Raw genomic sequence first — 16,669 nt, 5'->3', positions numbered from 1 at the left:
ATAGGATTAGCCATCGTATAGATTCATATAGCAACGTATACCATTGTAATAATTGTCCATTTCTACTTAGAAGACTATTTAGCTTTCGTTGAACACTAATGGATCTGGCATAAAAAGCATTTTTCTTCTGTACAATTTGCAATTTTTGCCTTGGTGTCACCCCCCCCCCCACCCAAAATGATGTCACCCGGTGCAGTCCGCACTCCCCGCCCCGCCCTCGCTACGCCTCTGGTCATGAGTGACATACAGCCATATTTTTTATTTGTGCTTATATATATATATATATATATATATATATATATATATATATATATATATATATATATATATATATTTATTTATTTGTGCTTATATATAATGTGAGTATGTGTAGGCGTGAGTGTGTGTAAGGATATGTGCGACAGTCTAGAAAAGGTTTAATAATTACAGTGTATGATTTTCGTACCTTAAATTAAATTCCCACTAAGATGCGTTTTCCTTTTATAAAAGATGAGTAATGTCAGAAAAAAATTGTTTGATCTGAGTTTAGGGGTTTGTATGTTCTTTCTTTGGAACAGTCTCTGTTGTGATGAGGTACATAGTTGTATTATAGGTTTGTTAGAGTAAGGTCATACAATTGAATACAAGATCAACTTATTAGAAACATTTATTGTACGCATTGGAATACGACATGGGTATTTCGTTGACTAGCGAAAAACAAGCTAGAGGAAGCAAACTGGAATCCAACAGCTCGAAGTCTTGGATTTCGCAGATTTGCGCTGCCTTCTCGCACACAGTCAACAACAAATGCAGAACTAATTGTACTGGTTAAAGAAGCTGTAATAACCAGTATAATGATAGTGGCACCGCCCATGACGTTCTAATCAGAATCAGCAGCGATAAAACACGTTTTAACATTCTAAGCCAATGTGTAATTCAAATGCATTGTCAAAAAAATTCAATCAGGATCTGTAGCTAAATGTGAAGTCTCTTTTACTGTATGGCTCGGAGTTAGGTTACAGAAAATGGAGAATGAAATAAGAGCCTGGAAAATGTGGTGGTTAGGACACACAAAGACAGTAAATATCATCACTAAGCAGGGGCTTGTGTAAAGTCCACGGTGATAGAAGAAGCGACAAAAAAGTTCCTGAAGGAAATCGTTTGAAATACAGATGGGGAGGCTGGATTAATAGGGTTCTATCTTCATAAAAACCAAGCGAGTTGACAAAGTGTTGCATTCGCCTATGCTCCTTGGGAAACCAAAACGAATAAAAAGAAGAAATTAAAATAGTTTGGAGCAGTGGTTTTTAACTTGGGTTCGATCGAACCCAAGAGGTTTGGTATGTAAGTCTCAGAGCTTCGGCGGAGGTCAAGCCACACACCTGACTCATATGATTCACGATCAGATTTTGTCAATGTCGGCGGTAAAACTATTAAGAAGGGTCTGGTGAAGGCGCATATGAAACTGGTACGGTTCAGTACCTCCAAAAAGGTTAAGAACCACTGCTTTAGAGTGTTGTTTGTAAAAGTTGCAAGCTTATTTGGTCTACTTTTGGTCGTGTCTTTAGAACAATTTTGATGATAATGTATTAGTTTTAAATTATTAGTTAGGTTGAACAAAGTAATAAATCATTAGCAGTCGTCGTGTTGTACCATTTTTACATCGTTTAGTAGGTCTAGTGACCTTAACTATTTGAAAATTGCAGTATTAGGACTTTCCTCCCCCCCCCCCCAATCCAGGAAAAGCTGGAAAGCGGTTTTTTCTAGTTACTGTTTCTTAAGGGATCCGGACAAAAGGTCGACACGGACAAAAGGCCGACATGGACAAAAGTCCGACAAGACAAAAGGTCGACAGGTTGACAGCCAAAAAACCGACTGCTAAAAGGCCGACATCCAAAAGACCGAGAAGACAAAAGGCCGACAAGTTTTATAAAACAACAAACTGCAACTACACAAGTGCCCTACTAATATTACAATATAAACATTATGAAAGAAAATATGTACAAATCCAAGTGTACAAAGATAATATGCACTATAAAAGTTTAATGTTTTAAACATGGTGCCTCCAGGTGCAGTTCGCACACCCGCCCCATGATGTAACTGTTCGTACCAATACCCCAGAGAATTTTAACAAGGAATGTTATAAGCTGTTGCTAATGTAGTAAAAGGCAACACTACCAATTGATTTCAGTTTAATAAAAGTATGGTGACTAGACTACAATGTAGTAGCTTTGTTACATTTTGCCTTATGTCATGTGTCAACTTGTCCCACCTACCCCCGACTCACCTTCAACTATTTAAAGGCATTTTTTTAACGTTTATTGCGTTGTAGGTGAGTTGAATATAACATATTTTGTGTTTATCCTTTGTACACTCCCGTCATCCCTAGTCGCATGGACCCCATTGTTCACCTTATAAGGATCGCAAATAGCATTGTCTCTTGGTGTTCCACCTTGTTGCGTGTGGGCGATGATGCGACGGCTTTTGACTTGGTTCTTTGATGTTTGTCTCACCTCGTTATAGAAGGAGCATTACAAGACAGTAGTGACTGCATTTCGCAATATTTAGGTGTTGATCCTTTGTGTTTAAGACACTCCCGTAATCTTCAGTCGCTTGGACCCGATGTTTCACCCTATAAGGATAGCAACTAGCATCGCTTCCTCTCTTGAACGTTTCACCTTATTTCATGCATTATTTCAAAGGTTGTCAAGACAGCAGCAATGCAGTAACATATATTTTGCGATATTAGTATTTTTATGCTTGTCGGCCTTACGGTTTGTCGGCCTTATGGTCTGTCGGCCCTTTGGCTGTCTGCTTTATGTCCTGTCGGCCTTATGTCTTGTCGGCGTTTTGGGTGTCGGCCTTTTGTCCTACATCCGTTTCTTAAGGGTATATGTTTTACAGCTACACAATCATGGTAGAAAGTTAAATCAGTATGTAAAGGCTTGTAGCAATTACATTTCTTAACTTAGACTGTTTATAATTAAAAACTGCAGCATAAAATCAGCTTTAAAAAAAATTTCCACCCCTTTTGGCGCCCCCCTAGTGTCGGCGCCCGGGGCGGCCGTCCCCCCGCCCCCCCCTAGCAACGCCTCTGAAAAGGCATCACTGCTAAATGAATTCAGTTTAATTTGTTTTTGTGACTTGTAACAACATGTATTCTTTGTTGTTGTGGGTTAGCTTTCATACAGGAACACGAGCAACGGTGGCAACTTGAAATGACAACTTTATTTACACTATGTACAGATAAATCCGTGGTACATCCATATTTGAAGATCAACTGATATAGGTACAAATAATAATCACGACTCCAAGTCATGGAGACATCTTACATTCACTGCCATCGTTCCAGTCCCAAGTCCTAGCACACAACACCCGTTCACCTTTTGCTCTCTCTTTTATTCGGTCCATTCTCTCCCCTTACGTACATGAGCGATCTCACCCAAAAACATGAAAAAACACATGACGATCGCTCAGACAGTCCTTCCGCTAGCCAGGTACTCTTCATTCATGCAAAACACAATATAATAAAGATACATAATAATACAGTCTGTGACATGACTAAATTGCACTGTAGTAACTGTGTTACTTTATGCCCCATGCCTTGTGTCACCCTGCCCAAGCATGGGGGAAGAAATAACCTTGGTGTGTGTCAATATGTGATTTCAAATTTCCTAAATCCCTGGCGGTGTTTTGGAAACGTAGTTTACGTGGAAATATTTAGGTGAATTTCCAAAACTGGTGTCTGTTTAAATATTTTTTTAAATTTTAATTTTATTATGTTTTATGTTATTGTGGGTTCCCCACAATAACTCAGTTTGGTTTAGTTTCTAGTTGATTTTTTTAGTGCTAGGTTTAGTATATTTATTTGCCTCGAGATTTAGTTAGTCGCTTTAAAATTAATGTGTGTAGATACTTGCAACGTCATGTTGGGTATGACTTGCTCTGTGTCTGCCTTTATTGGGGCCTTAGCGGGTGTGTTTACTTTATTGTTTACCTATGTGTATATTGTTTAGGTAGACCGATTTCTTCGGGTTGTTCCTTGTTCAGGATAAGTTGGTTCTACCATGGTTTTGTAACACGTCACTTTTATATTGCTAGGTTTAATTAATTGGTTTATACTATTGATTAAAAATTCTTTAAACCTGTTCGGTTACCATGTGTGTTCTTGGCAACAGTGTTTCTTCCAGACTTTTTTCTCCGGGGGGGGGGGGGGGGGGGGGCACTTGAAATTTTCGGGGGGGGGGGTGGTAGACTTTCTTCGGGGGGGGGGGGGGTGGACATTGTTAAAAGTATATATTTTCTATATAAATTATATAAATTTCATTTCGTTCGGGGGGGGGGGGGGCGGTAAAAAATTTTCGGGGGGGGGGGGGGGGGGCTTCGCCCTTTCGAAGAGATGCCTGGAAGAAACTCTGCTTGGCAAGACTGGTATTAGATTCGTTGTAAGAACTGATTTTAGTACTAGTATTAGCAGTAGGGATTAGTAATTTTACTCGAGGCCTTAGCTATTTATCGTTAGTAGTAGTTAGTGTTAGTATTTAGAATTTTTTTAAAGCCATCTATAATATACCGCTGTCAGTCCTTCCTTCCTTCCGTCATCGCTATAGATTTGGAACCATAAAATTAAACGCATCACATTTCGTGCTTTTTACAAGCATTGCAGTGTCTTATTAGAAGGGATAGGTTTTGTTTATATAAGGACTTAAATTTATTCTATAGTTGCTACAGTTTTTACCCTTTTGCATAACATAAAGAAAATATTAAATACACGCAAATTGCTAAAACATATTAAACGGATCAATGTCAAATATCATTTTCGTTTATCTTCCTAGAAAAAGTGGATGCATTTTAATAACAGTAGGGTCGAAAAAATAATTAATTACACTGTTTTGTAATTTTGCCAAGGGAGGTAATTTAAAATAAATTAACTCACGCTAATTAAAAAAGCGTGAATGCAAAATCTCCAAGAGGGAATTATTGTTGGAATAATGTAATTAGCATCGATTGATAAAAGGCTATATTTTATTCATTTTATTCACTTAACGTACTGCTTACTAATGATAATTTTTAATAAACTATTCCGCAACATTGTACACGCATCATCGCGTTCATTAGGTGCGCAATGGTTTAAGTTATGAAACTCTATTGTAATTTTTTTTAATTTAAAGAACTGAAAAACAAAAAAAAGTGCAACATGGTAGGTAAAACACTGATATTTTAAATAGTGCCTTTTATTTTTTTAATACACTGAACGTACTGTTTACTAATTATTTTTCTATCTTTCGGTTTGCGGAAAAACTAGGATTTTTATAGTCATTCACTGAATCCGCCGGCGGTATGTTTTCTTTTGTGTTTGTGTTGTGTTTGTGTTGTGTTTAGTTGTGTTTGTGTCGTGTTTAGTTTTGTTCTGTTCTGCTCTGTTCCAAAGTTGGTACATTTAAAAAAGATTTACCGTGGCTGAGCACGGGTATGCAGTTTTTGTATTTGTGTTTTCTTTTGTGTTTGTATTGTGCTGTGTTGTGTTTGAGTTATGTTTGTGTTGTGTTTGTTGTGTTTGTGTTGTGTTTGTGTTGTGTTAGTGCTGTGTTTAGTTTTGTTCTGTTCCCAAGTTGGTACATTTAAAAATGATTTACCGTGACGGAGCAAGAGTATGCAGCTAGTATGTATATATTTGCGTATATATTTTTCATGCATTTTATTCAAGTTTTCTTTTTCTTTTCTCTTTTTTCCCCATCCAGTAACTTGGCTGAGTATTTGGTTTGTTTTGTTGTTTGAGGTGTTTGTTATTTTTGTTTGTTTGTTTTGTTTAGCTGTTTTATAAGACTAGAGATAGATTGTAGAACATTTGTTTTCTTTTTAATATTGATTGGTTCCATCATTTCTACTGTAATAAAATGTGTTAAGTTGTTAATAGATTAAGGTTAACCAGTCTGGGTTTAGCCGGACTTGCACTACGCCCAGAGGCGTCACAGGGCTGGAGGGTGCGGACCGCACCGGGTGACATTATTTAGGGGGGGTGACACAAAGGCAAAATTACCTAAATATATACATATATATAGAGAGAAAAAAAAACGATCATTCCAGTTAAAAAGATTATCAATTCGAGTTAAAAGTCTTTTAATTAAGAACAAAATTGATAAATCCTGTCAAAGGTGTTTGTGTGTATGGGAGGGGAGGGGATGACACCATGATGTAAACCTGCAAAACATATAGAAAACAATACTACCAGCTGTAACCGACTATAGATGAAAATCGTTAGTATTATCTGGGCACAGTTTAAAGCTATCACCCGGTGGAAGGGGGGGGAGGGGGGCTGACACCAACTAAAATTAACAAATCTACGAATCATTCGATCAAGCAAATATTTTGCAATTAATTTTGGTAAATTATAATAATTTGATTTCAAACAGACTTAGGGACGACGTGGCCTAGCGGTAGAGAGCTCGAGTTTGAATCTTTTCATATGCCGACATCTCTGAAATAGATGAACTCTACTTCATCTGCCCCGTGATAGACAGACTTACAAATATATGTGGTATATATATATATATATATATATATATATATATATATATATATATATATATATATATATATATATATATATATATATATATATATATATATATATATATATATATATGCCTATATATAGATTTTTTTTAAGGGAGGGGGGGGGGGTGAAACCATTAGGTGCCGCACCGGTTGACACGCGACCTAGCGACGACACTGACTACGCCCCAATAGCTGATTAGCCTGGGGGTAGATGTAAATATTAGGGTTTTAGACCCCCCCCCCCTGTGGGGCTTACATAAATGTATTATTATTATGAACGAGAAAAATGGCCCGTTGAGGAAGGATACAACGGGCGCTAGGTTGATAGTGCTGTCTATTTTCTTTAAACTAAAACCAAAACCAAAATCACCATCTTAATTCAATTTAACCGGACACAAAAAAATGACATAAAAAACGGATTTTTATCCAGAATTGGTACTTTAATTTATACAAAATATAGTCATAGGCATATCCCTAAACCATGCACCTAATCTCATTCATGACAAAAGTCGCATTTAGAGTTTCTTTCAGGCAACTCTACTTGGGAGGAGGGGGCTCCGCCCCCCCCCCCCCCCACACACACACCCCAAAACATGTCTACCGTCCCATTCAACGAAATATAATTATATACTTTTTCCAGTGTCCGCCCCCTCCCAGAAAATTCTACCCCCGCCCCCCAAAAAATTCAAGTACCCCCACCCCTAGTTGGGGAGGAAAAAGTCTGAAAGAAACACTGGTCGCATTTGTAGATCATACAAACTAAAGGAAGAACCTGGGCGGGGCTTCGCCCCTACCGGAAGAGATGCATGAAAAAAACTGTGCACGCTAAACACTTTTTAGATTAGAAAAATTCCCCCCTCCGGGGAGGAAAATGTCTGAAAGAAACACTGGTGTCGCGCTTAGCCACTACCCGAAGAATTGCATGAAAGAAACTCCAAGCAAACCACTTTTTAGATTAGACACATTAATTAGGCGGTAATTCTATTATAGAGTATCGATGAAGAAATTTCTTTTGAGTTGGGGAGGGGGGGGGGGGGCTCGGACGTTCTTACGCGGGGGTGGGGCTTCGCCCCTACCCGAAGAATTGTATGAAAGAAACTCTTCACGCAAACCACTTAGATTAGACAATGACGTCATATTACTGTGTGCACTCTCCGGCTTGATACTATTTTCTACTATATGCTCCAATGTGACGTCATATTTCGTTTTCGTTTAACTATGCATGTTTTTAATTTGCTTGTGTTTTCTCTATAGCGTTCTTGTCAGATAGATACACAGATACATACACAGACAGCGAAACTATTAGTATTACGAGAAAAATGGCCCGTTGAGGAAGGATACACCGGGCGCTAGGTTGATAGTGCTGTCTCTTTTCTCTAAACTAAAACCACCCCACCCCCCCCCCCCCCCACACCACACCACCCACACCCCCCCCCCCCCACACACACCCACACCCCACCCCCCCCCCCCCCCCCCACCCCCCAAAAAACATGTCTACCGTCCCATTCAACGAAATATAATTATATACTTTTTCCAGTGTCCGACCCATCCCCGAAAATTCTACCCCCGCCCCCGAAAATTTCAAGTACCCCAAACCCCTCTCCGGGGAGGAAAAAGTCTGAAAGAAACACTGGTGTCGCGCTTAGCCACTACCCGAAGAATTGCATTAAAGAAATTGCGAGAAAACCACTTTTTAGATTAGACACATTAATTAGGCGGTAATTTTATTATAGAGTATCGATGAAGAAATTTCTTTTGAGTTGGGGAGGGGGGGGGCTCAGACGTTCTTACGCGGGGGGTGGGGCTTCGCCCCTACCCGAAGAATTGTTTGTAAGAAACTCTTCACGCAAACCATTTAGATTAGACAAAATTTCATTTTTATTCAATGTTTACTCGAAAATCAATGACGTCATATTACTGTGTGCACTCTCCGACTGGAGATTATTTTCTACTCTATGCTAAATGTGACCGCGTCATATTTCGTTTTTTCGAATTACTGTGCATGTTTTTATTTTGCTTGTGTTTTCTCTACAGCGTTCTTGTCAGATATATAGATAGATAGACAGACAGTGAAACTATTATATAGACGAGAAAAATGGCCCGTTGAGGAAGGATACACCGGGCGCTAGGTTGATAGTGCTGTCTCTTTTCTTTAAACTAAAACCAACCCACCCCCCCCCCCACACACACACCACCCCCACCACCCCCCCACCCCACCCCCAGTGGTTTTCTTGCAATTTCTTTAATGCAATTCTTCGCGTAGTGGCTATGCGAGACACCAGTGTTTCTTTCAGACTTTTTCCTCCACGGAGAGGGGTGAGGGTACTTGAAATTTTCGGGGGCGGGGGTAGAATTTTCGGGGAGGGGGCGCACACTGGAAAAAGTATATAATTATATTTCGTTGAATGGGACGGTAGACATGTTTTTTTAGGGGGGGTGGGGGGGGGGGTGGGGGGGGGGGTGGTTTTAATTTAGACTTTTTCCTCCCCGGAGAGGGGTGGGGGTACTTGAAATTTTCGGTGGCGGGGGTAGAATTTTCGGGGAGGGGGCGGACACTGGAAAAAGTATATAATTATATTTCGTTGAATGGGACGGTAGACATGTTTTTTGGGGGGGGGGGGGGGGGGTGGTGTGTGTGGGGGGGTGGGGGGTGGGGGGTGGTGTGTGTGGGGGGTGGGGTGGTTTTAGTTTAGACGTTTTCCTCCCGGAGAGGGGTGGGGGTACTTGAAATTTTCGGGGGCGGGGGTAGAATTTTCGGGGAGGGGGCGGACACTGGAAAAAGTATATAATTATATTTCGTTGAATGGGACGGTATACATGTTTTTTGGGGTGTGGGGGGTGGGGGGGTGTGGGGGTGGGGGTGGGGGTGTTGTGTGTGTGGGTGGGGGGTGGTGTGTGTGGGGGTGTGGGGTGGGTGGGGGGTATGGGGGGGTGGGGGGTGGTTTTAGTTTAGAGAAAAGAGACAGCACTATCAGCCTAGCGCCCGGTGTATCCTTCCTAAACGGGCCATTTTTCTCGTTATAGATATAATAGTTTTCTGGCATAATTTGACCCTACCTCTACCATTTGACTACTCAAACTCAAAGTGGAGCAACATGTCTTTTTGTTGTATAGTAGTTTAGTAGTTTGAATATGCTTAAGCATGAACGTGAAATGCTGTTTGTAGAATAAAGTCTACCAATACAACTATCAGTGCAAAAAATTTAATTTTATTTATGGTCGAATGTGGGCTCCTTAAAGATGTATTCCCTTCCATACCCCGCCAAACGTCGCGGAATCTGATGGCATGGTAGTTCAGAACAACTGACAACTGAACTTTAAAACTGTAACAAAAGTAGTTTAGCCTGCAGCAAGGTCATTTAAGCGATTCTTGGGGCCCGAGACAACTTATTACTTGAGACTTAGCCTAGTCCCCCGTGTAATTGGACGAAACGCCACTGTAATTAAGTTACAACTAATGCCAATCTAGGCCCAATAATTGTACTGGACTGCTTTATTAACAAATCCCACCTTTTCACTGAAATTAACTCTATATCTACGGTAAACAATCAATATAAGAACTTAAACAAAAAATTAACCAGACAAATCACATTCAATTACAAAGCAAAGTTCTAGCCTTAAAAGCATTACATACCTTTGTTCTAGTCTGTTACTGCTGTCACTTAAAATATGCATACAGTGAACTGCAACCAAGGCTATAATCAGGAAAAGTCCAAAACCTGTCTGGGTAGTAGAGTTTGACTGATTAAATAGCTGGACTCAATAATGTCGAGTGGGGAGGCAAAGTAGGCAACTCTATGGGTGGGTTTAGCGGAGTAAATTGTGTTGGTGGGTTTAGTGGAGTGGTAAACTTATGGATTCTAGGACAAAAAATCACAGTAAAAAAAATTCACAGATATGTATTTGCATGGAATCTGTTTTTTTTAAGTGCATGATTAAAAGTAAGTTAAATATTTTTGGTATATGTGCAATTGGTTGTATTTGTATGGCAACCCATCTTAAAACAGTTAGTCTGACGTATTTAGGTTTAATTCCGTAACAGAATAGAATTAAGAAGAATGTTTTAACCTACTCAGTTTTCATCGTGTTTTTAAGATATAAATTTTGAGTCAGAGTAAAATGGGAAGAACACATTGTTAATATGATTTATTGTCCTCATTGCAACAATAGTCCAGCCACTTTTACTGCCCACATTTATTGCCCTCATTACATTAAAAGCATAGGATCAAGGTAAAAACCCGTTTTACAGTACAAAAACTGTCGTTGAAGCAAGACGTCAACAACACACAATGTGGACGGACTAGGCCGACAGGCAAAATCCATACGGCCACAAAAAAGCCACAAAAACAAAACGATCTTTAACAATAATTGTTTCTAATAATGTAATATGTATTTAAATAAAGTACGTAACGTTTGAGATGTAGATTATCATTTTTTACTTTCTCGTATATACGAAGTATGCCTATAGAGAAAATCTTGTAATCGTACAAAAAATAAACCGGGAGTGATCTCCCCTAAACTTTCTCGTATATACGAAGTATGTCTATAGAGACAATCTTGTAATCGTACAAAAAAAATCGAGATTTTTGCAAATTTCGACGTTTTGCAGCTCCCTGAGTAGGAAAAACATAGTTTTGCAATCTTGTCCGTATGTCTGTGTGTGTGCGTGGATGTGTGTCTGTAAACACGATAACTTGAGTACCGTAACAGCTAGGTTGATGAAATTTCATATAGAAATATTATATCAAAATCGTAGATCGGTATCAACTTTTGATCCGATAACCGGAAGTGGAACTTTTTCTACTTTGAATTTTTCAAAAGCCTAAAATTGAGTACTATTTCAGATAGATAAACGAAAGTTCCCATGTAAGTAAAAGATCTAATTCTCCGCCTTTTGTTAAATTTTGAGTAACTTCTGTTGACCGGTTGATCGGAAGGCGTAATTTTCGCTATTTCCGATTGCTCAAAAAAAAAAAAAACGCATCTAAATTTATAAAGTACTAATAATATTCCGCATTATTATGCACATTTTATTTGGCGTTCACTTAGTGTGCAATTCTTTTTTCTTCGAGATTTTATTCTATTTTAAAAAGTGTAAGTATTTAAAATGGATTAAAAATAATGTCTATATCCTGAGTTGCCATCCCGTGTTGTTTCATATAAGAATATTCGAGAAAGTTTAGGGGAGATCACTCCCGGTTTATTTGCATGGTTCTTACGCCATTGTATAAAATAAGTATTGACGATGGCGAATACGATTCTTTACAACTTGTTGCTTTTTAGAAAAGTGAGCTTTTTCTTAAATGGCAGTTGAAGCTTACTAGCAGTTGAAGCTTACTGATAGTTGGGATGTTTTTAATTTTAAATTGGAATTTATCTGCTGGTCTCATCTAGAGTGGACGTTTTATAAATCAATGATCCCCTGACTCAACTGATCCACCAATATCCTGGCCAACGAACACACCGCTCAGCATCATTCTGCTCGTCTAATGTCCGCTTTACTATTACAATCATGCACTTACCCATAATCCACTGTTTTTAAAGGCAAATGGTAAAGATAAAATTCCCGTGCCAGCTGTCCCCTTCAACAAATTCATCAAAGTTTGCATATTGCTGAAAATGGAAGAGTTTCGATTTTAACGAAAAATACTCATGTTAAATGTTAGGATATAAATAATAAATTTAAAATGGCGGAACAATTCAACGCTTCGGAAATTTACACTAGTGGCTCTTCATGCTGGGAGAGATGAGAAAGTCATTGATCCAAAAAATTTCATATTGTTAACTATAGTTCGTTAATTAAATTTCGGGATAAAGTGTAGCGTCAAGAGTGTAAAGAGTAAGTGAATTCAAGTGACAGAGAGCGCTTAACATTTTCATTGAGGAATACAACGAAATAAAGCTCCTCCGTCCTATACCGGGCCTCCACCTCCACCAGCATCTTTAGTAATTCTAGTTGGCTAATTTTCAAGGTCTTTACATTTTCTAACACCAGTTTATTTCTTTGCATTATGTTTTATTATGTCATACGACTATAAGGAAAGAAATTCCACGCTCTATTAATATACACACGCTGATTCTGCATTTTTTTCCTATTCGGTGCTTTTCTATTTTTAGAATGTAAGTATTTAAAAATTAATTTTTAAATTAATTTATTTGTGCCGTAAGTACCTGGAAAACACCAGATTCTCAGAAATGTTATATTAAAGGGTTGAAAATTGACGTGCTTAACTGCTCAATTGTTACCTATTAAAGGAACGTGATTTGTGTCAAGAATTAAATTTTAAATTCTCCACGTTCTTTGAATACACGTAAATATAAACAAAGAAAACATCTGGATAAAAGGGAAATTCGCTTAAAAGTTATGCTAAACTGTTTTCAAATAGTTGTGAAAGTAATTAATAATCTAGACTTCGCTTAAAATTGATACTAAACTGTTTTCAAATAGTTGTGAAAGTAATTAATAATCTAAACTTTATTTGGTTGCCGCCCCAGTGGGACCGCAACTGTTGGTATTATTTTTTTACTCGTTGGTGAGCATTGTTTCACTGTGTTTCCCATGTCATGTGACCTCTGTGTGTAGTTGTGAATGTGTCAACTGGCATTTGGCATGTGGGGGACCAGGACAGGATGCTGACATGGGCATAGAAATTGAAATTGAATTTCTAAGAAAGTCTGTGAAATTTTAGAGAAGTCAATGAAATTTTAGGGAAGTCGATGAAATTTTAGGGAAGTCTATGAAATTTTAAGGAAATCAATGAAATTTTAGGGAAGTGAATGAAATTTTAGGGAAGTCTATGTAATTTTAGGGAAATCTATGAAATTTTAGGGGTCTATGAAATTTTAGGGAAGTCTATGAAATTTTAAGGAAATCAATGAAATTTTAGGAAAGTGAATGAAATTTTAGGGAAGTCTATGTAATTTTAGGGAAATCTATGAAATTTTAGGGGTCTATGAAATTTTAGGGAAGTCTATAATATGACGTTCTGTTTGAACTCTAACCCAGTTGACTAAAGAATGCAGTAAACTACTTCTATTGCTCTTAATCCGCTAAACCCGTGGTATCTAGAATATTAACAACAACTACGTTATAATTTATTTTTATTACAAAATAAAACAGGTGATAAAATTATAACACCAGTCTCTTAAAATATGCGATTCCCACTAAATTTTAAAAACGCATATTTTGTCGTATTCAATTATTTGTGTTTTTCGCGCGTGTGTGTGGGAGGAGGTACAAGGCTAAACAATAATATTGAGGTGCTGTGGCCTAACAAGACGTTACGTTACACAATGAAGTAGGATGTGGTTAAAATAGGTGCGTGACATTACTCCCCTCAAATTAAATACTCCCCCCCCCCAAGTAATTTCACAAACGTCATTACGCCCAGATCAATTACCCTACCTCCCAGAACCTTACCCCAACTCAAATACAGCAGTAGAACATTACCTACCACCTGACAATTACCCGTCGGTTAGGGTAACGGTAACCGATCAGTAACGAAAGTAAAACTTCGGGTTATAACTTAAACTTGATGAAAATAAATAGAAATGTAGCTTTAAAAAACTCAAAAAAAATATTCAATTTCTCTCGATTTGCAACTTTTAAAACATTGGTTCTAAAAAAATGAAACTTCTAAATTGTTTTTAGTCTTAGGTTGTTTTATTTTTTTAAATATATTTTTACGGCCGCTTTGATTGCAAAAGCTAAAAAAGCACGTTTTTAATCCAGGTCAACAATATAATGGAAGGATTTTCGTCAACTCGGTGGTCTCCACGGCAAAGCGCAAAAATTGACGTAAACAGAGAAAATAAACCGGAGTGATCTCCCCTAAACTTTCTCAAATATTCTTATATGAAACAACACGGGATGGCAACTCGGGATATATACATGATTTTTAATCCATTTTAAACACTTAAAATTTTTAGAATAGAACAAAATCTCGTAGAAAAAAAGAATCGGACACCAAGTAAACGCTAAATAAAATGTGCATAATAGTGCGGAATATTATTAGAACTTTATAAATTCACATGCGTTTTTTGAGAAATCAGAAATAGCGAAAATTACGCCTTCCGGTCAATGGAAATGACTCAAAAGTTAACAAAAGGCGGAGAATTAGATCTTTTACTTACATGTAAACTTTAGTTTATCTATCTGAAATAGTACTCAATTTTAGGCTTTTGAAAAATTCAAAGTAGAAAAAGTTCCACTTCCGGTTATCGGATCAAAAGTTGATACCGATCTACGATTTTGATATAATATTTATATATGAAATTTCATCAACCTAGCTGTAACGGTAATCAAGTTATCGTGTTTACAGACACACATCCACGTACACACACACACACACACACACACACACAGATGGACAAGATTGCAAAATTATGTTTTTCCAACTCAGGAAACTTGCACGATTACAAGACTTTCTCTATACTTCGTATATACGAGAAAGTAAAAACATGGGAAATAAACCAGGAGTGATCTCCCTTAAATTTTCTCGAATATTCTTATATAACACTACGGGGGAAGACAACTCGGGATATAGACATGATTTTTAATCCATTTTTTATTACTTAAACTTTTAAAAATAGAATAAAATCTCGTAGAAAAAAAAAGAATTGCACAACAAGTGAATGGCAAACAATATTTAGACAATAGTGCGGACTATTATTAGTACTATATAAATTCATACATGTTTTTTGAGAAATAGAAAATAGCAAAATTAGTGCAAAACCCAGTTTTTCTGACTCGAATACGCATAAAACGTCGATATTTTAATAAATCTGGATTTAGAATTTTTGCCCGATTAAAATAAGTCACCTATACTCTGTGTGTGATGAAAACTGTCAAAATTTCATGTGATTTTTTTGCACGATTACAATACTTCCTCCATACTCTGTGTATGAGAAAGTAAAAAGCTGGAGCCGCCACTGAACGATTTCTACTTCTAAGATAGCTTAAAAAAAACTTACTTCAATCTGGATGAATCTTGTTTAGACTCCGCCATTTGATTTACATGAGATGTGTACTCCATATGTCACTATGGTGTGTACTCCATATGTCACTATGGTGTGTACTCCATATGTCACTATGGCGCTCACGAGTCACTCATACATAATTTAGTTAGTTTAAGCCCTCACTGTCGTGAATTTTTACCTTAACTTATCTCTCGTGAAGAACAGACAACCTTGCGAGCATTAGAGTTAATTTATTGAAAGTATGGAAAAGTACACCGTGATGATGACCTGATTTCCGAAGTAGATTTCTAAATTTATCGATTGTTTGACAGATGTTCATTGTTGACAGAAATATTAAGCCTACGTACGCATTAAATGGGGACACACCGCGTGCAGAATAAAACAAAATGATACAGGTCATGTTCCACGGGGTGAAAGTAAAACACAATGTTAGGCTAACTCTCAGTATACAATAGTAGGATACCTCTCAGTATACAATAGTAGGATACCTCTAAGTATACAATGGTAAGTTACCTCTAAGTACACAGCGGTAGGCTACCTCTAAGTACACAGCGGTAGGCTACCTCTCAGTATACAATGTTAGGTTAACTCTCAGTATACAATAGTAGGATACCTCTAAGTATACAATGACGGCTACCTCCAAGTACACAATGTGTAAGAGATTTTATGAGCTACTAATGCTTGTATTAAAGAAAGCAAGTTTTATTGATTAATTTTTATTTTCAGTCCATTTAAAAGCTTACAATTAAAAATGTTAGCTATTTGTTTAGTTTTCTACATGTTTACGTTTGTTCTTAATTAAATTGACATCACATACGACTAGAAATGTTTGCTTTAAAACCCAACACCTAGATGCGATCACTTGCAGAGGACTGAAAATGATATAGAAAAAAATTGTCACTGTACTGACGAGGGACTGACTGTCGCCAGAAGAGGTGAATGATTGATACTCATTTTTACAGGCTCCAACCATGTTCTTCAAGTATTACAAGTCATTTACCTCCACTCAGTAGCTCGACTCTGCACTACTGTGGGAGTCCTTTTCTTGGTCAATCTCTAGCAAGGGTGGCCGGGCTGTTACAGGTGTAGCAATGACCTCCGGAAGTTCTGGAACCGGTTTAAATTAGCCAGAGGTGGCTCACGGGCTTAGCAG

The 16,669-nt window shown here is 37.7% G+C and overlaps 1 protein-coding gene across 4 annotated transcripts in view; it reads right to left on the bottom strand.

The window, feature by feature from the left end:
- LOC131941747 (proton-coupled amino acid transporter 2) overlaps nt 1–16,669 on the bottom strand; it is a 61,857-nt gene that overhangs the window by 36,797 nt on the left and 8,391 nt on the right. For 3 of the 4 annotated variants that reach the window (XM_059301215.1, XM_059301218.1, XM_059301216.1), the window contains exons 3-4: nt 12,060–12,150; nt 10,172–10,260 (exon numbers count right to left, since the gene is read on the bottom strand). In XM_059301215.1, coding sequence (XP_059157198.1) covers nt 10,172–10,260; nt 12,060–12,150 — 180 coding nt within the window. Of the gene's footprint in view, nt 1–10,171; nt 10,261–12,059; nt 12,151–15,510; nt 15,782–16,669 lie in introns of those variants that run through there. The other variant, XM_059301217.1, reaches the window with a different exon arrangement.

Source organism: Physella acuta, unplaced genomic scaffold (assembly GCF_028476545.2).
Source record: "Physella acuta isolate Inbredline_101_S28 unplaced genomic scaffold, ASM2847654v3 ptg000372l, whole genome shotgun sequence".
Taxonomy (NCBI): domain Eukaryota; kingdom Metazoa; phylum Mollusca; class Gastropoda; family Physidae; genus Physella; species Physella acuta.
Note: the sequence above shows the minus strand (reverse complement) of the source record. Positions and strands in the feature narration are given on the sequence as shown.